We start from the raw sequence: 20991 nt of genomic DNA, 5'->3' as shown, positions 1-20991 counted from the left end.
TGCTTTTAGAGGTAAAAGCTGCCCATAACTGCAGCTGGTCAAAGATAAGTTATTTCCATAATAATATCGCGCTCTGGAAAACACATTTCTTTTTACCACTTGTTTTGCAGCGTTTTGCAATGTAGCCAATCACAAACATATTTGTTGATTTCTTGAACGCTCAGAGGTGTTCAAGTTAGCACTGAACAAAAGTGGATCGATAAACTAAGATGAGTGACAACTTTTTAGCAATTATGAAGGGAGCGCTCTTTGCACGCTTTTTGCCATGCCAAATCCCGCATGCAGTATGCTTGTTTGTCTTTTAGCATTAACAGTGGCTTGTGAAAGTATACTTTAATTGCAAATCATTTATTGGGAGCATTTATGCTGGGATAGGTTGTGTGGTGACAAAATGTTTTTAACGGGGAAATGAATCTATTTATTGAGTAAATGTACCATGCGTTTGTATCCTGCTTTGCAAAGCCATTACAAGCAATATCCACTAGATGTCGAGTTCTCCCGGGAAGTGCTGATATTGTTGTGCTGTTTGCCCTGAAGCATTCTGGGATAAGAATTTGAGATTTAAGTGTTTTTTTTGCAATATTCAGAGAAACAAGTCTGAGGTAAGATAACATAAGAATCATTTATTACAATTCAAAACTGCAGAGCACTGCCACCACTGCATAACAAAATAGGCAATTATACAGAAACTGGGGAGGGGAAACACACCAATAAGATAAATATGACCAAATATTTGAATTTAGCTGACAACACTTGAAATGCTTGCTGTCACATTATATAACTGTCAAAGGCACAAATACAATGAGTAAGCCAAGGCATTTACAGCCTCAATAAAGCGCATTTCACATGCAGATAGAGGCATCAGATTCTGCCTTCTCCCTCCCTTGGTCTCTCTCTTTTATTTCCTCATATCTTTTGTTCTAAGTTGATTATAAGCATAGGAAGGAGGTAATATGTCTAAATCAGAGATTTGACTGCGGTTAACATGTGACCAGATGTGTTCATGTTAATTTTAAATGCATTTATGTATAATGAATAACTGCCAAGTCTTGAGTTTTTTGTATCACTTTGATTTATTTATGCCTTGGTGCTGGGACGCTGCTGTGGCCTTGGGCTCTAATATCTGGCTCAGGGAATGTTACAGACATTCAAACATTCTGATGAAGACTTTACTGAAGGGTGGAAGATCAGAGTGAATAATAAATTGGAAAGTAAAGGTAGGAAAGTTAGAGGGTGCAGGAGGGTTCGTCATTCATGGATTTTTAAGATTGGATCTTACACTTCACAAATACCAAATTCAGATTAAACACCTTCTTCACCCATAAAACACAATCAATCCACACTGTTTTGTTTCAGATCCTTGGGAACGTTGGAGGACGTTGGTTGCACAATTGTGATGTCTCTTCGGGAAAGTACAGTTGAGACAGAGAGTGTTTTGTTGGTTGGACTTTGGCGCCCCCTAGCTGGGAGACAGGGCAGGACTTGGCTCTCTGCTGATGTTGACCAAATACTCGCTGGATTTGAGACTTGCCAGAGACTTGCAGCTGGGTAGAGAAGCCAAAGAACCACAAAGACCGAGCATAGAGGGAGTGTTGTCTTTAGCTGAAGAGAAGAGAAGAGAAGAGAAGAGAAGAGAAGAGAAGAGAAGAGAAGAGAAGAGAAGAGAAGAAAAACGAGATTTATTAGTAATCAGTACTCAGACAGGCTTTTAATATATGTTAATCCGTGTGGTTTTTACCTGCTGACCAGGCGTTGTCTCCATTCTGATTGCCGTCTTCCTTCTGAGAGTCAGAGTTCAAACTCACATCAGCTGAGAGGTCCAAACTGTGAAAACTTCTCCTAAACCCAAACACATGAACCCAGATAGCAAAAAATATCGGCACGGCTTCTTTTTGCCGCCGGCCCCAAACTGTCGGCTATAGGTGCGCCCCGCTGGCGGAGAAGAAACGTTTGCCGCCGAATACGTCACTCCCATTTCTTGCGAGATGCCGCCGGCGAACAGCCGCCGGCCCGCCGACTTCATTCTCTCTGGCGGTTGCCGCCGTCTAAATGAACCGCGGCCGGCTGGCGGCAAGCCGCTTTGAAATCGACCAGCCATGTCATTGGCATGAGTGGAACTGACAGCATTTTAACTTTCACATTTAAAGCGATTATAATTATTATGTGAATTATATCAAATTTTTAGGTACCAAAGTCATTATAGGGTTTATAACAGATTTGACTCAGTCTGATTCCATGATAAGGTTTAGGAAAATACATTTAAATTACGTTGAAACTCTGAAGCGATTCAGTGATAGGCCTATGTAAAATATATAGAATTATTTTATTCACTTAAGGTGACAATTCATTTCTTTGATTTATGCACAAGTGAGATGCACAAATAGTCCAAAAAGAATTCCTTTTGTAAAACTTACTTGGCAATAAATATCTTTCTGATTCTGATTAGGTTTTAAAATAAATATTTCATTCATGGTATGAACAATTTAGCAGAATAAATGGATGAAGTTAGACTTTTAACCAATGCCTGAAATCAGTGAACAGTGAAAGACATCTGCAACTTGGCCAAAAGCTTGGGTATGCTTTAGATTTTTTTTATTAATTTGCAACCATGGTAATATTTATAATAAACATGAAAATCCCTGTTTTGACCTGAAAGATAAAGTGAAATATTTAGAAATATTTTGTCTCTCTGTCACCCCAGGAAATTTCGTTTATGTCTTTCATTTTTTTACAAGTTCGATTTTTTTATTTATTTTACCTTTTACAGGTATAAGGGATTCATTTGCAATAGCGAGTTTTGCAATCTGTACAAATGTTTAAGAAAGTATTAAAGCACAAACAGAGAAGTACCTCCACCGGCCGAGAGGGGCAGTACCTAAAAAACGGAAGCAGATTTACCAACACAACAGTGGCCACTCGTCACACGATTTCAGTATTTGGAGAGGATATCCTATCTAGTCATTGACTACGATCTTTAAAGTAAGTACATTTTTCCTTTTTGTGTAACGCAATATTATGTTCATTTTTTACATTTTTAGTTCATCTTTTTCAAATATGTTCTTGCCTTACTAGTCAAGCTAGTAAGTTAGCCTGTTTACAAAGTTTGCGTCATGTTTCTGACATAGCTAATGTTAGTTAGGCTAACGTTACTTAGTTTCTTCCTGGCGTTAGTTTTTTCTTTTCTTCTTTTAACTATATTTACGTATGTTTATGCAAGTGTGAGTAGGCCTACTACAGTATGTGGTTTAAGATAGTATTGGTCAGTCGAATAATTAACTAACTTACGTAACTAAATCCTGAAGGACAATTCTCCCGCCCACGTGGGAATGGTAACGTTAGCAACATCTTTACGACAAGAAAGACTGATCAGTATAACTTGTGTTGTTTTCTAACTAAACATAATGATGTTTTGTTTGATTCGACAACCATGCTGCTAGTCTAGTTTAACTTACAGTGTTAGCTAACACATGCTGCTTCGCCTTTTTTACTCACTGAATTCAAGCATGTTCGACATGTTGAAATGTATCTAGCTACAGTAGATCGCCAAAGCTTTACATCTAGAAAGAAAGCTTTACATCTAGAAAGTTTAACTTTTGGTGTTTTCTTACAAAAATAACTATGTGTGTGTGTGTGTATATATATATATATATATATGTGTATGTATATATGTGTGTATATGTATATGATTGTGTTTTTCTGAACATGGTTTTCTGTTGATCCACTTGTGAAAATGACTCGTTTTTTGAAGGGGTGAGCATTTTAATGTTATTGATTTTGCCTGGAAATTAATCAAAAAGTATACTTTATGCAAAATGTTCTTCTATTTTAGATGGTTCACATTGTTCAGTTTATCAACGAGGAGGATCTGCCATTTGCAGTGGTTCCGCAAGAGTGGCTCAGCGAGAGCATGTGCCATTGGCCCCCATTTAACCTCAGCAAAAAGACGAAGGCAACAATTTAGCCATCCTCTGCACACCTCCACACAGCACCTGGGAGAAACATCATTTTAAGTTCATGAAGGGAGCAGGTAAATGGGTCTGACTTGTGTATTTAATTTTCCTGTATTTCATCTGTGTAATTTATTTTCTGTTTATTGTGGATAACTGACTCTTATATTCATTATTCCCTACTCTAGAATCTTGTAAGTCTCAAGAAAAAAAACTCTAGAAAGATGCATCGATTCCAGAAAACCAGGAAAATGCTGAACTGGTATGTAAAATCTATTGCTGTTATGCTGGATTTGTGATCCTGCCACTAAACTATACCATTTGTTAGATTTTCAAATTTCTGTTTCCTCTTTCTCGCTACCAGGTTTCTCCCCAGTAATCCAGACTCCACTTCACAGAGCCAAGAGTTTGAGTACAAGTAAGTGATGTTATTTGTGAAGTTTTTTTGTCTTGGAAACTATTGCTTCTATTTGAAGTCGGCATGAACCGGAAGTTACAAACGACTTTTCTCCAGTGTTGTGACGTATTTAAAAGTGAAACGGTATATTGAACGGAGGGCAGGGTTTTACTCTAGCGCTCCTCTTCTCCATCTCTGCTCATAGCACGGTTTGAGGGGAGTTGCCACGCCCTCGCGCCATAGCACATGACCGGAAGAGAAGAGAAGTCGTTTCGAGGGGGAGGGAAGGGTAACGTATTTGATTAAAGATTATAAGGCTACATGAATTTTAAAAGAATAATGAAGTGCACAGATAAATCATTTATAATAAACACTACAATATTACATATAAAAATACGAATTGTAAAATCTTACTTCAAGAGCAGGTGAAGCAAGTTCAACAAACAATGTTGAAGACGTTTGCTTGCACTGAGCAATTAGGTACAACTTGCAAACAGCACCTGTGGCTGTCGGTTTAATTCCCACTGGGGCTACCTGTACATGTAGTAGACCTAGATATAAAGTAAAATTTAAGATTGTATACTGCATATATTACAGTCTGAATCCTTAGCCTTTCACATTTTTATTTATTTATGAGAAGTTTCAGAGAAATGTAATTTGTAACACTTTTTTGGATTTTCAGCTTGGTGTAGGGGATAAAGCATGTTTTAGAGACATGTTCCTGAAGACCATTGTTCAAAGTAAGTTGGATATTTTTTTTTAGATTTAAGTAGATGTGTATGTCCTATTGTCCTCATGCAATTCAAATTAAATGACAGATCTGTATTTTCTATATTAGCCATCCGGAAGGACCCGGCAACCCAGGATGCACTGATGAGGCGGTCCAGGTTAACGTTACGCGTTACCTGAAAGGAGCATCTGACCGTGAAGGCAGAAAAAGGCGCCGCACAGCTGAGAGGGACCCACAGCCGACAACTTAAAACTAGACTGACTACTGACACCCCAGAATCACTGACAACTGGAATCCTTTCTTTATCTTGCAGTCAGTAGAATCAAGACCCTTAACCTGTTAACCGTCACCAGTGCGTGGGCGCTCTGAAGCGTTTTTTTTTTAAATAGTTCAAAGTTACTACATATTTAATGTTATTAACTTGACAAACTATACATCATTAAAACGATATAAGACTCAAGTTTCAGTATTTGACCACTATTGTATTCTGAGAAACTTATAGTGACAGTTATGTCTTAATTTGTGTCAGGAGTTATGAAATTAAAAAACGAGTCGTTACCTTTAATATGAATTATGAGCGTCAGCTGCTCTCATTCAGAAAAAAACTCCCGTGCGATCGTCATGACAGCGCTTGACAAAACAACGTCCCTCAGGGCTTTTAGCTCAAACATGTGCAGATTTGGAGAAATATTGATAGATTCTCATAAGTTTACATCAGATTTCTATAGACAAGAATAATATTTATTGAATTTATACCCAAATGCGTCGATGTAATCATTTTGAGCGCTGGATACTCTGATCTACTGTATATTATCAATTCATACTGAAGTCTGGGGCGCTGTTGGACAGTAAAGTCCATATATGGATCACATGAAGAAGAGCCATAATCATGTGACATTCAGGAAGTCCTGACACAACAAAGCTATCAGAGATCGCTGTAAAGTGCAGATAAAGATGTTTTGAAGACAATAAACATGATTGCAATGATATTTGATTTACCTGTGTTCTTCGAGTCATGTCAGGTATTTTCATAATAATAGATTATATGTATAATGTAATGCTAATCGAGATAGACTTTCAAATTGTGCAGAATACAATAAAATAATATATTTTCTATCTGATTTTTTTATCTGAAGCCAAATCAGATTACAGAAAGTTATTAAAAACACTCGACTTGCGCTGTAAAGTAAGTTTGGAGCACAAACATAGTTTTATTCTCATAAATTGTCGTGTATTGATGGTGTGCTAAGCTAACATGCTAGCTAGTACTGAGCACCTGCTACCTAACTTCGGTGTAATTTTTATGATTTTTTTTCTAAATAAGAATGCTTACTAAAATGTTTCGTTTTTCAAAAAGGGCATTTGATACAGTTTCACTGTGAAGTGAGAACTTTTATAAAAGAAATGAGGGATTGAAACAGTGTGAATTGCTAGTCGTTAGTGATTATAATGCAGACAAAAGAAAAGCATATTTAGAGCAATAAACAGGCTGGAGAGGTGTGAATATGTGCAGGGGAGACTGACACTGAATGGGGCTCGTTTTTGCATCACAAAACAATAGAGGCAATAGACTGAATAGATGCTTATAAGATGACAATAAACACCAGTCTAATCAAAATAAAGTCATATGACATGATCTTGAAAAACATTGAACTAAATACAGAGTTTTAGACTTATCATCTTCAGATTTTAAATATAACATGGCCAGACATGTGGCTTTAGCTGCAGTGCATTTCTAGATTGCTACAATGCCAACTTCAATTTTATTTTCATGAAGATGTTTCATAAAAATAAATGTATAATAATTTTACAAAACTTTGAAGCTATTTATAACTATTTTTTTTCATTATGACAATAATTAATTCTACATTTACAATAAACTTCCAGGTGTCAGCTTTCAAATGAGATCTTACTTGTGCTTTTAGTACAAAGGGTTCATGAACTGTATCTGTTTCGGTTTGGGAATGCCATATCTGGGGATTTTTCAAAAATGGGGTTGCAGGTTAACAGGTTAAAGAAGTCAGAAGTGTCAGACTACACTCACTCACTGTGGAAATTACTTTCTTTTTTTCTTTTTCAAATAAAGCTTGTAAATCCTTGTGCCACAGGTCAGCATTGGGGTTATAATGGCCTATTCTACTCCAGAGCTTTACTATAAATTACTACCACTTATCATATTGTTAGAAATGGTTTGTAAATGTAGTTATACTTTTATTTATTTGGTATCTTGCACATTATTTGGTATCAAATATCCTCTTTACTTGTCATAATGTTTACTGGTAATTTTTTACCCTAGAGCTGTCCTTTTTATATGAACACTTATTGTAAGTGTTGTAATTTGCTTGTAAGGCTGTTTAACCAAAATTGAATTGGAAACCTGCATGTTAATATATTGATTTATTTATTTTTCTGTAATGTTTCAGTGATCTGAAACATCTTGTTTAAATGACAGTTACTGTACTTTGAAATGTAGAATAAAAATGCCAATTGTAAATTTGTCTGGTTTGAGCAATCATTATTCTTGATAAACTGCATGCTATAAATAAATAAAAAAAATATATATAGCCAGAATAAGCGGCGGCAGAGCGCTCGAAAATAGCGTTTGCCTCCGGCGGGCCGCGGAAGGACGGCCTTCAATATAAAGGCGGCGGAACGGCGGTTGGCCCGCGGGCCGGCCGCTTAACGAAGGCGGTAGGAAGGCGGCGCGCCGTCCAACGTGTTTGCGATGTCGCCATTCTGACGCTTCTACTGCCGCCGGAGAACCGACGGTGGTCCGCCGACTCATTGCTATCTGGGAATACATGACTAGATTGACTAGAATGAGTGGTGCTCTCCTATGCAAAACTTGATGCTACAGGTGACTTCCAGGATATTGCTATCCAGCTGCTGAGGTGTTCTGAGTGGTGATGGTCTTTAAATTTTGACTCAGTGCTTACCGACGGAACAGCTTTACGTTTCCTTGGTTGTTGGCGGCATGTGCAGTTGTCCATTGGTTAATGAGTGGTATAGATAAGCCTTTTACTAAATGAGAGGACTCACAAGGAATGATGCCAGTGCTGCAAAACATACCAGAATAAAGCTAAAAAGACTTCTTGTTGGCACAAATGCAGAATGTGTAATAATGTGTGTGTGTGTGTGTGTGTGTGTGTGTGTGTGTGTGTGTGTGTGTGTGTGTGTGTGTGTGCGTGTGTGCATACAGTTGTGCTTGTAGTTCCAGGATAATGGCCTCCAGTTCTTTCTTCTCTTGTTGACTCTGGACCTGTAGATCCTCTAATTTAGCATCTAGCCTCTTGTTCTCCGTTTCAACATTTTTCAGCTGGGACTCCCTCAAGCGCACCAATTCCTCTAAATAACCCTAAAATTACACATATTCATGGATTAGGATATGAATGCACTATTTCTATATGAATGCACTATTTCTGTTAACACAAATGAAACCTTATTGTAAAGCGTTAGCATTTATTTTTTAATCCACTGCTGACAGCTGTGTTTTGGAACATGCAGCTGTTTATTTATTTATTTTTCATTCATTTCTACAGCTAAAAACTTAATTTGAACAAGGTTAACCAAATCACCCAGTGCCTGGAACTAAAAAACTTCCAGTACCTTTTGGGCATGGACAATCTTGAATCTTTGCTCCATCTTTCTGCACTTGTTGCTCCAGGTCTCTTCGTCCGTGACCAGAGGAATGTAAGGATGCTCAGCTACACTCTCATCGCTGGCACTGCTGTCCACACTGCGGCGGTCTTCTTCATCACTCAAGTAGTCATAGCTGCAGGGCCACATCAATAGCAGTAATGACATATTAAGGGGTACTATAAGGTTTAGGCTTTGTGTTTGGTCAGCCAATAAAAAATATTAAAACCTCCTACCTCTGGGTAAACCTAAGGTAAGGTGTGTAGTCGATCACTGCAGGTGTCTTTCCATCCAAAACCTCTCCTTTCAGGCAGAAACTAATGGTAGCAAAAAAAGAAAGACAGTCAGTATTATCATATCACTCGTTGGTGCCACTGGTGGCAAAGAAATTTCACATTTAAGTAAATGTCATTTATGCAAGTTGCTTTTACCTAAAGTCAATGGCACTGAGTCCAATTAGCATACCCGTCAGAACAGTAGCCTCCTCCCTTAGCATAATGGCGCCATCATCATAAAATCTCCTGCAGTGCAAATATACATTTACAAATGCATTAAATTACTTCGAAAGGATGAAGACTGGTTTAAAACACATTGTATAGACAAGAGTTGTGACCTGGTAGTCCGAGTGTCTCTTAACGCAGTGGCTACATATTCAGACAAACGCTTCTCCATCAAAGCAACACGAATCCAGGCTCGCCCCTGTATGAAAACAAGAATATTAGTTATAGAAAAAGCTTCGCAACCTAGCTAGCCTATGTTCACACTGTCAGTTTTTGGGATTGACAATTGCATTTACTTATAGGTGTGAGTCTCGAAATGTCCCGTTCAAACAGCAACTTACAGTAGCATCTATTGAACGTGCAATGGGAGTCAAGCAGATATTCTCTTATCAGTAACCACAGCGACAGTCCATCCATTTTCCTAGCGTTATTCCCGCTCATTTGCAGGGTCCGCTTCACACACACACATTTGATTTGGCCCAGGTTTTACGCCGGATGCCCTTTCTGGCACAACTGAGAGTGCTGGGACACATTCACACTCACAATTTGAAATGTCCAATCCACTTTTGACTGTGGGGGAAACCAGAGCACCTGGAGGAAACCCACGGCAGGTGGAGAGCATGCAAACTCCACACAGAAAGAACTCCTGGCTCATCACTCAAGTAGTCAATCGAGCCGCGAGTTAATGCGTCAAACCTTCATTAACCGACAGCAGCTTTTATATCTTTGTGATGAGCGGAGCTCGCGTGTTGAACACAAAACTGTGGGCTCGAACTGGGCACCTTCTTGCTGGGAGGAGACAGTGCTACCCACTGAGCCACCCTGCCACCCTGCCACCCTAAGCACTGCGACAGTGATATCATAGTAATATCATAGATGGCAAAGTCCAATCGAGAGACCGAAAGAATGCATCAAACCTTCATTAACCGACAGCAGCTTTTATATCTGGGTGGAGAGAGGAGCATTTGAGTCACGTGTTGAACACAAAATTGTCTCCAGTGGAGAACAGTGACTGGATCTAAAACCTTCAGATGACACACTGCACATGTCTCGTCACTGTAAGTTACCGCAAGTGAAACAACATAGGATGCCGGGGCTACACCCCTGCTCTTTCGAAAGACATCCTGGGATTTTTTGTGATCACAGAGAGTCAGGGCCTCGGTTTAACGTCTCATCCGAAGGAGCTGTGAGTACGATTATATAATATGTTTGTGACTCCCGTAAATAACTGAACTGTGTGTGAACGTAATTAAAGACTTAAATACAAGACTGACAACCGATTAGCTAATCATCTCACAGGGTAAATATAGAATGCTTGAAGCTGAAAGGTTGAAAGTGTCTTGCCTTTGCTCGTGACGTGCTAATGTTCTCAATGCTCTCAATGCTACTGATGCAGTTGTTGTGGACTTTACTGCAGGCCAGGCGGATATAGTCCCAAAAACTCCTCTGGCCATCTGAACTGAACCAACCACCTGGACCTGATAAATTTTTTTAATAAAAACAAACAAAAGATTATTCATGAGTACTGACACACATTGGGCATTGACAGAAAAAGTTGTGTAAAAGTATACCTTTGAAACGGTGACTGAGGATGTGCTCCAAAATTGCTGCAAAGTTAATAAACTCCTCTGATGAGTCATCAATAGGCTCAGCAGTGTACTTTTCCAACAACGTCTTCACAGAAAACCTGAGAGAGAAAGAAAGAGTAACAGATAGAAATGCAGTAAAATTGAGTTACGCTAGATATGCAATGTAACAGATCCGATTTGGAAACTCCAAATTCATCAAAAACACAGAGCCACACAGTGATGAAACACCACGCTTCGCTAACAGTATGATCAGCATCTCACAGATACAAAAACTAGCATTGGTGCAGGCCCCACTCAATGCTGCCATTCTGACTGATGTAAAGACGGGCGGTTTCGGGAGCGGTGCCACAGCGGACTGCTGAGGTCAATCCCAATTGTCCTGTGTGCTAGACAATGCCCTTTTGATGCCATGTTCACGTTATCACTCCTGCCATCACAATTGGAGTCCTTGTGCCCTGGCCAACAGCGTTATGCTACTTGTCGGCGTGGCGACTTTTGTCCTTTCGCCTGGGTTCCATTCAAACCTCTGCGGCTTTTTTTTTTTAAAGGAACACTATAGTGAGCGAATCTCCCTCGTATCCTAACACACTCATTTTCTCCACCCACCCACTTGCTGAAATGGTGGTGTGATCTATTTAGGGCTGTCCCGATACTGTGTACAGTTTTCTTCTAGCACAGTCAAACCTGCAAGGCGCTGGTATGCTAAGACTCTAGCCCACTCAAAGGGAAGAGGAAACAGAGAGAGAACTGAGAGTTCGAAGACCTGATGACCTACATGCCTTCATGGGGAACACCAGTATTACAGAAGGGAAGACTGCCCTGTCTGTAGGCGGCTCTTCAATAGCCCGGGGCAAGACTTCCATCACCATGGGCAAGTCCAACATCACCCGTGGGGTCACCACTACCTCTATGGGAGACTCTACCATAACCAGAGGCAAGACCACCATATCCCTGGGCACAGCCAGCTTCAGCCGAGGCAAAACTACAACCTCCTTCCGCAAGGCCCTCATGCCCAAGCGCCGGACCAAGTAGATGGAAAGGAGATCCGCAAACGCTGAAACAAAGACAAAGACTTCAACAGCAAGAAAGAGCACTGAGAAGGACAAAACAACAGATATACAACAAGAGGACAACTCAAAAGCCTCAAAAGGAAAGGCTTTTCTTTTATTGAGAAAGACCTGCTTTACAAAAGGGAAAATCAAACTGATGAAAAGCAAGAAGGCCATGTCATGGGGGAAGACAGTTCTTTCGAGGAGCAAGACCAAACTGAGGAAGGGAGAGACTGCGTTTGTGGTGGGTACAACTACAATCACTCATGGAGAGACTACTAGTTCTTTGAGCAAGGCCACTTTAAGTCAAGGGGAGAAGTCTGTCACTGTAGTTAAGACTTCCCTCAAAAGAGGCAAGGAAACGCAATGGAATCTCTACTGGGATTTTCATCTGTGACATAAAGACACAAATATAACTGCAAACAGATTATGTACAGTATATGTGTATGTTACCACAAAGACTGACTTTAAAGTAGAGCGTTCAAGCAGGTTGGATGTCTTGTGAGATGCAAGTGTTTGCCAGCTTGCTCTAGAATTGCACACAAATGCATTCTAGAGGCAAAATGAAGTGCAAGTGTACCTTAAATTAGCTTGGAACTGAGCGTGACGTCTTTGTCCCTGAAAGAGAATAGAGATGATTTTAAAATGAAGATTTGTCTGAGAAAACATGTTCAGAGATCAGGCGCAAATCTGGTTTCCATGAAGAGAACATGCATGCATGCATGCATGTGTGAGGGTGTGCACTTCCACAACTGGAATGGCTTTTATTGTTGTTCACATGCAGAAGGGTCTAAGTTGGATAAGTCAGGAATCCAGATCTGAGATTGTTTTGCAAGTGGAATTGTATCAGTTAATTGGTACTAACCAAGTCATAGTAAAAAGTTTTAACTTCAACCATAGCCTTACAAATAAAATGTGCATTGTTAATTCTTCGACTTCGTAATCGTACATTAATGTAGCATAAATCAACATTATTATAATGGATTAAATCAGAATTGTCAATAAATAGACCTTTAAAATGGTTAAAACATTGTTTTAATGTGTCTGTCTTTAAAATACTACAGAGGGTTTATTTTAATTTACCTTAAGTTAGGCACACACTGTTGCTTGTCAGACTATACAATGTGATTACAATCATATCTTAGGTAAAATCCACCTTTCTTTTGTCAGACTGTACAGTTGTATTCAAGACTTTGGTTTCACTCATCCCATTGACAGCTAGAAGTAAGATTTATTTAAAAAAAAAGAGGCCAAAAATACAGTGTGAACCTGGCTTTACCTTTTAGCAAGCATAGGCTATATATGAAACAATGCTTCGGTAATAACTAATTTGAATGCACATTTATGGGGTCTGATTTAACAAAATCATTAAAGTAGACCACACCCTTGAGTCTCAAAGTCTTGGGCTCAGTCAATACGATACCTTTTTCAGAAACCATGTACAGTATAAGTCAAGACATTTCTATCAGTTCTAGGGAGGCACAATGCCACAGAACTGAGTGATGTCACCCCCGATTGTGTCGCCCAACAATGTGTTCTTCAGTGCCTCGCTTTAGCGACGGTACAATGTGGTCTACTGTCCCCTCTGCCCCCATATAGAACTAAGGCCTCCTACGGCAGCCTCTGTCCATTCACGGCACACAGGGGAGGTATGTGGCCTTGCGAAGCCCACGGTATGCTGCTCAACAAGTGCTTTATGCTGCTGCATGGGGGTTGCTCTCACCACGCTTAGCATTCTTGTCCCATCCCGACACTAGCTGTTTGGACTGTCACACCCAGCCAGGCACTGTCTGTGTGAGTTGGGATGCGTTGCTGCCAGGACACGCGATGAGCCATCGTAACCTCATCCTGTAGAACCAGGAGAGCACAAGATTACCAAGGGAAAGTAGAGAAAATTTAACCGTGAACGTGCTCCAGGTAAGATCGTCTAAGCTGGCTGCAGGAGGAGACTTCCTGGAGCTTCTCCACCACCACCTTCGGTTCCACCATGGGTAATACCAGTATCACAGAGGGCAAGACGGCCCTCAACCTGGGGAGCACATCAATCAAGAGAGAGAAGACCAAGATGTTGATGGGAAACTCTTCTATCTCCCGCGGGAAGAGCACAACATCCCTGGGCTCCTCCACCATCACCAGTGGCAAGACAAAGATCTCCATGGGTGGCGCCTCATTCAGCCGAGGCACCAAATCTACATCCTTCCGAAAAGCTTTCATGCCCAAGAGGAAAACTCTTTAATGGCGAGTAAGTCAAAATCTATGGGGAGGGTGCAGGGTGCTGGGAGTGGTATGGGGGGACAGTTTCACCAAGCTGGAAACAAAGAAAACATAAGCAAATATCACCAACAGCTGAGGAAACATCATCATCACAGCGTACCTTCTGTGGAGATAATTTATTGCATCTTGCAAAAAAAAATTGCCATTAAAAAAAAAAAAATCCCTTTTGGATTTTGGATCAGGTCTCTTTTTTGTTTTAATTTCTCTGGAATACATCCCAGATACAGGTTAGTAACTAATGAATCCAGCTCCAAAGGATAATGGTTATGCCATGGACTATTATTTGCAGCAATAATAGATTTATTTATTTAACACAGCAATTTCGTAAATTATGATAACTAATAGCTCTCATTATGTAATATTGATATTTCAAGGTTTTACAAAGATCACTGATCTTGCCAGCATGGATTTCAGTTTAGTCACATGTAGTTGTTTGATCTTCGCTGTTTCATTGCTTCATTATTTGACCTGAGCAAAATTTGTCCCTCTGTAATGACAGCTCAGTTAGATTTGAATGCCCTAAACATCATAAACATTCTTAAGTCTAGATTTTCTCCTTGGCTCTATGGCTCACCCAAGAGGTGTTCCACAGAGGTGGTCCACAAGGGCAGGTAAAATCCCACACTCCGAGAACAATGCTAATCATTGCAGTAAGACAACTCCCAACACCAGCCAACCAAATAATTGGATTGCACACTATGCCTGGTCAAGATGTGCAGATCTCTAAAGGTTCTCAGGGTGAGGGCTAAAGGGTGAGGGCTGAAATGCTAATAGAGAAATGTGGCAGCAAGACTGTCTTGGTACGATTTGACACTGAAAAACAAACGTGCAGCCACTTAACAAATGGCTTTTGTGTTCTTGGTCTCGCCCACTTTGGTAACAGGCCAAAAACCAGACCCTTTTAAGAAATATTACTTCATAGCACTCACTCTTAAGATTTTTGTTAGTTTTTTCAAGGTGCATTTGACTACACACGGAATTACCTCTAAATTACCTCTAAGTTTCTCAGGGTTCTGGATTGTTCTCAGCTTTTAAAGCTTACAGGCCACTGATAATAAGGTTAGATTTGCTTTGTACCTCCTACTTTCTTGTTATGCTTTGGTCCCTCTCTCTCCAATACCCTTTCTATCAATCATCCCTATTTCCATGTTCTGGCCCTCCTCTCCCAAGCTTGCTTCCTAGAACTGGAGGATAGGATAGTTAAATGGGTTAGGTATGTGTAGACTGAGAAGCTAAGTAAGTGATAACGATTGATTGTGTAATTGTGCATTCAGCCTAATTGCTCTGAGTTAGAAGTTTAAGTTTATCATGAAAGAACCAGTCAGAGGTCGCTGAGCTGGTGCCAAGACATGTTGGTAACAAATGTGATTTTGACATGTTCCTAAGAAATCAGATGGTCAGGGAACTGCATTTCAAGGATGAAGATTGAACTGAAAATATGCCAATTGATACCCAATTCCCTCCCTTTTAAAAACATCTCTGCATAATATTGATCTCCAAAACCTTTAAGGGAAATTTTAAAAAACATTTAAGTAGAAAATTAACACCATCAACAACCTCCAAAACATTATCAAGAGAACTATGTCCCATACGATACATTCTAAGTCCCATAAGACATAATCCAGTGGCTTCTTGTATATCATTCAGATGACAAGTCATACACAAAACTAAAGCTGTTGATTGTACTGTACAAAGACTGACACTGAATTCAAATGCTCATCCTTGCAGAGTTCTTGAATCATCGGAGTCCACAGATTTACATTACTAGCTTCAGCTGTCTGGGAAACTTTTTCAAGGAGAAAAGCAAAACGGGCCATTCCATTTTATTGGAAAGTCAAGACATGGGGACATCAACAAGAGCCATTCTTTGACCGCTGGAACTCTTACCTTTCGACTTTGACCTGGGAGGCAGTCATCATGCCTTATTTTACACTTCATAAACTTCATAAAACCCTCACAATGGTTACTGCCATACACTGTTACAAATCTTATGGTCTGAAGTACTGAGCTATTGCCTTGTATATGACAACAATGTTTGGAATGAACTTTTATTCAAAACAACTTACAGTGCATTCAATGTATTTCATTAGTAAAAAACAACCAACAAACATGTAAACGTATCATGAGTGCCCTTATAATGAAACCTTTATTTAGCCCCTCTGAAACTGACATTTGTTTAGTGTGAGTGTAAAAACTGAAAAAGTAGAAAACTGAAACTGTGTTACTGTCTATAGTTATGTCAGTGATCCAGACTGTATCTGTGTAACCATTGTAAAATAGGCAAAAGAAATGCAACATCACTAATGCTTTTGATCTTAGTGCAGAAGGAGCTCAGCTTTGAGATAAGTGGGTGGGTTATGGGGACTTAAACTAATCATGTGTCTGTTGGTCAAAACTCTTCTCCACAATGTCAACAGCTCTCAGTTTCAGCAAAGATGCTTCAGATTAATATATTGGTTAGAATTGCCCCTGATTTCCAGCTTAGATCATTTACCATGAAGACTAATGATTTAGGGGCCAAAAGCAAACATTTCCCTGACCGTTGAGAATTTCAACCTGGTATAAGGTTAGCTAAAGACTAAGCAACAAATTTCATAAATGGGCATTGCATTGTCGGACTGAGAGACACGACAATGGGGGTAAGGGTTTGATGATTGAGAGTGAAGGAAATTAAATGTCTCCTGATCTCAATGTACCAGAGAAATACAACACTCATGATAGAGACACGGGAGGTTTTAGCTACTCTGAACTACGTGTCCCTAAGAGCATCAAGTAATCTGAGCTAATCACGATTCAATTTAATTAAGCACTGTTTGAGATTTTTTTGCTAGCAGCCATTAATTAAGATTCAAAAATCTTTTTTCTTTTTCTTGTCAAGTTCTTCGTCCTGTGTGTCTATTTGTTCAATGTTACAAACAACTCTGGAGTAGCCATACGAGGGATGTGGGTAGCAGAGAAAGGCCTCTGCCCTTTTCAACAAAAGCGTCTTTGTGTTTATAATAATTTGTGAAGTCTGAAGTCCATTTTTGTAATTCTTTCTTGTTCGTTTTTTTTTACCATGCATTAGCATAGCATGTGTTTCATGTGTTTAACAGTTCCTACATTATGCCATCCAGATGGTAGAACCTTGGAAAGTTTGGTTCTAACCACAGTGCTGTATGCTTAATAAATATGAGCTGACATTAATGAAGATTGTTTTTCTTGTAGATCTATTTTAGATTTAGGGCTAGAACCCATATTCCTATTGTCTGCAGGCAAACAGATGGAGATGATGATGTCACAACAGCTTGCCACATCACAATCATCTCTTTGACTGCATTTACATTATGACAACACAATCGTGCTGCTGTCCCAACAGGAGTGACAGTGTTCTGTGTCCATTCAGCAACTGTACATGGCCTATGCCTGGGGCGCCCCCAAACATGAATTATTCAACATCCACTTAATGTGCTGTACTAAGCGACCGGTAAAGTGCAGCTCTGGTGCAGTCCCACACAGCCCTGCAGAACAGAATGCAGTGGTGGAATTCTATGTGCCTCATAAGCTTCGGTCATGACTCACCAATGCATGTTGCACAGTGTGCTGGGACAAAATGTGCACATATAGGGCTGAGCCTCTCCAATCTATGGATGCAATGACTTATGTGCCATTAAGTCAAGACCTTTATGATGTGAATCTCCCGATGAGGGCTAAAACAGAATAACTTTGAATACCTGATTTGATAAAACATCTGTAAATGACTACTAATAACTGAGGTTCAGACAGCAATATTCATTTAGTAAACTGGCTTATTCACTGGCATGATGAAGGGATGATGCAATCAAAAAAAGTTGACATTACATTAATTCTAGTGAGATTTGGTGATCAATCAGATAATAGAGAAAAATGTATGTATATACTATTTGAAAAGTGCAAATTGCAACTCAATGTGAGGTGCATTTGACACATTCATAAACAGTAAATGTAAGGAGATCAATTTAATATCTATTTCGCTAACAGTAACACCATCATGGCCTAAGTTACATCAGCAGAAAGTTGTTTCAGATAGAGAGATACAGTTATTCTATTTTGAGATGAACAACATTCTATGCACCAATTGTTCACAAAAAGACCAGGAACATGCATTAAGAAATTAAATAAGATCAATTTTGATTTCATGTTGACACTGATAGAACTATAAATAGTATAATTTACTGCTCATTTTAATTTGTGATTTTATTTATTTTTGTAGCCCTTATTTAAGAAACCCTATCAACAATACAACCAAATGTGAAACGTCTTTGTGAAAGGCTCTGTGAGGGTGAAGGTCAGGTGTGGTTTAAGCATGTCGCGTCCACGGCATGAAAATCGTCGGATGGATGTAATGACGTCATGGATGCTGGAATTAAATAAGGGGCCAACGTCCTTAAGGGCCTCATCTTCAAGAATGTAAATCAGAAAAGATGTAATATCATATGACGTATGTTCCAGTTAATAAAATATAATAATAATAAAGGCTACTAGGTAACTTGAGATGAAATGAAAACACGATTGGTGTCGTGAAGAGCAATTCGATGTGTCATGCAATAAACTAGCTACCTGCAGACGGTGATGAGATTCTTGCGCTCCACGCCGACGTTTCTAGAAGACGATTTTTTCGACGTTAGACCCATAGCCATTGCGGTCTGGAGACAGCCTGACTTCATGAATCGGCGGAGGCTGCATCGAGCCTCAGTTTCCCGGCTGCGCGGCTCAAACCCCTCCCTTCTCCAATAGTATCCAGCTGCAGACCCGCAGCACCACCAGTTTCAGAACCCCAGCGCCAGAACCGGAAGAAAGGGGCGGAGCTTACGTTCTAACACCAGCGCCAGGACCGGAAGTGAGGGGCGGAGCTTACGTTCTAAACCGAGTAACGCCACCTAACGCTTTGGAGCGTAATTTGCTTAGACACGAAACGGCATTATTACTATTATGATGATACATTAAGGTATAGTACAATAAGCATTTTAAAACATTGATTTTGTGTAATATAATTCTATATAGTTAGCCTATCCGTTTCATTGTATTATGAGAGTTACTTCCTGATCATGATGGTGAAAAATAATGCTTGAAACTTATGGTCATTTTATATAAAATATACTTTATTTCACAAGAACATGTGCAGCATGCATTTTTCTTTATGTAAAATAATGTCAAAAATCTAAAAAGAGAGAGAAAATCCGGCATTGTTTTAAAAGAAACCATAAAAATGTACCGTAGCCTACTTCAAATAATAGCCGAGTCCCAAATAGACGATTGTCTCTTTTACACGCCTGGTGTGGCTGCAGGTCTGGGTAAATATAAGTCCGGTCTCAAATAGAGGTCGGGTCTGTTTTTTAGTTTCAGGTTGTATTAAATCTTCTAAAACCCGTCAGATCGTCCGCTTTTTGGCGGCCGCCAAAGCAAATTTTTGTCCCGCCAAAGCCTATTTTGATCGGTGAGTGATGTAGAATAGAATGACTGCTGCGCATGACAGGGCAGAGCAGAGAGAGAGAGAGCCCTGGCCGCGCGCGCGCACTCTCACGTCTTCAAACAACACTTGCTCTTATTTGTCACATACCAGTTATAGTTCATACAACGAGCAGTGACTCACTGTGTAATAAAAACATACCCTAAATATTATTTAAAAGGTGCAACAATTTTAAATATTTTTAAATACTTGCAAAAATAACCATGCTTGTTTATTGTAAATAATTCCGCCCCTCCCTCACTTCCGGTTCTGGCGCTGGGGTTCTGGCACTGGGGTTCTGAAACTGGTGGTGCTGCGGGTCTGCAGCTGGATATATCTCCCCTTCTTCCGCCGAGCTGCTGCTGCTGGATGGAGGTATGCCCACTCCAGGGCTGGGGGACGACAGGGCTACAAAAATACAACATCTTGCACTTTTAAACTTTCATTTTTTTTCCTAAATAAAGGGGGAAATAAATTAGAAATATTGAAAATATATAAATGTTAGCTAAGAGATTGTGTAAATATTTATAAGATATGGAAGCCTGTGATTAATTATTGTGCAGCATGAATGAAAAGAGGGTCAGTGGGTCAATTAGGAATTCATAGAATATCTGAACGTAGTATATAATTTTCAATGGCTGATAATATGCTAAAAAATAACTTCGGTCCCTGTCAGGAATGTGGAGAGCAAAAGACATCAGACAACTTCCTATAGAATATATTGTGCAACTTTCAAACTAATCACATAAACAAATCATACTATTAATAATACAAAGTACAAACCCATTTCCAGAAAAGTTGGGACATTTGGTAAAATGCTTTAAAATCAAGAATTTGTGATTTGTTAATTCTGTTTAACCTTTATTTAACTGACAAAAGTACAAAGAAAAGATTTTTAGTGGTTTTACTGACCAAATTAGGCTAATTGTATTTTAATTGTAAATATAAACTAATTTTGATGGCTGCAACACACTCCAAAAAGTTGGGACAGAGGGACGTTTACAACTGTGTCACATCACCTTTCCTTTTAATTACGCTTTTTAATAATTTGGGAATTACTAATTGTAATTACTAGCCTAATTGGGGATACTAATTGCTTGTTGTTGTTGTTTTTAAGTTTTACGAGTGGATTTTTTGCCCAATCTCGCCTGATGACATAGCCTATGCTCAACAGTCCATGTCGTCGTCATCTGATTCTCCTTGATGGGCCATAGATTTTCAATAAGAGACAGATCTGGGGTCTCATTAATAAAACTTTGCAGGATCCTTACTAAAAGTGTACGTGCGCCCGAAAAAAATACGACAAATTTATTCAGGCCTACGCCAAAAAATATTCAGACTTATAAAACTGTGCGTGTACGCCAGAACCTGCGCAAAATTCCCTTTATAAATCCCAGTCAGC

The 20991-nt window shown here is 39.5% G+C and overlaps 2 protein-coding genes and 1 long non-coding RNA gene across 3 annotated transcripts; 2 read left to right on the top strand and 1 right to left on the bottom strand.

Annotated features, from left to right (window-relative positions):
• Positions 1-603: 603 nt before the first annotated feature.
• rundc3aa (RUN domain containing 3Aa) lies at positions 604-18832 on the bottom strand. The gene is made up of 11 exons (XM_056239778.1): positions 18701-18832; positions 10782-10897; positions 10555-10688; positions 9324-9409; positions 9142-9231; positions 8947-9027; positions 8681-8846; positions 8272-8429; positions 8011-8130; positions 1739-1839; positions 604-1602 (listed from the first exon to the last, which is right to left on the bottom strand). The coding sequence occupies exons 1-11, from the start codon at positions 18805-18807 to the stop codon at positions 1460-1462; spliced, it is 1302 nt and encodes a 433-aa protein (XP_056095753.1). The 5' UTR covers positions 18808-18832; the 3' UTR covers positions 604-1459.
• On the top strand, positions 11323-12880 carry LOC130075213 (autotransporter adhesin EhaG-like). The gene has a single exon (XM_056239780.1). The coding sequence runs from the start codon at positions 11583-11585 to the stop codon at positions 11829-11831; it is 249 nt and encodes an 82-aa protein (XP_056095755.1). The 5' UTR covers positions 11323-11582; the 3' UTR covers positions 11832-12880.
• On the top strand, positions 14293-17308 carry LOC130075214 (uncharacterized). Its single transcript, XR_008805457.1, has 2 exons — positions 14293-14349; positions 15851-17308. It is a non-coding gene; the product is annotated as an uncharacterized LOC130075214 (long non-coding RNA).
• Positions 18833-20991: the final 2159 nt, after the last annotated feature.

The sequence above is a fragment of the Rhinichthys klamathensis genome, unplaced genomic scaffold, assembly GCF_029890125.1.
Source record: "Rhinichthys klamathensis goyatoka isolate OS25496 unplaced genomic scaffold, OSU_Roscu_1.1 h1tg000571l_1, whole genome shotgun sequence".
NCBI lineage: Eukaryota > Metazoa > Chordata > Actinopteri > Cypriniformes > Leuciscidae > Rhinichthys > Rhinichthys klamathensis.
This window is presented reverse-complemented; position numbering and strand designations above follow the sequence as displayed.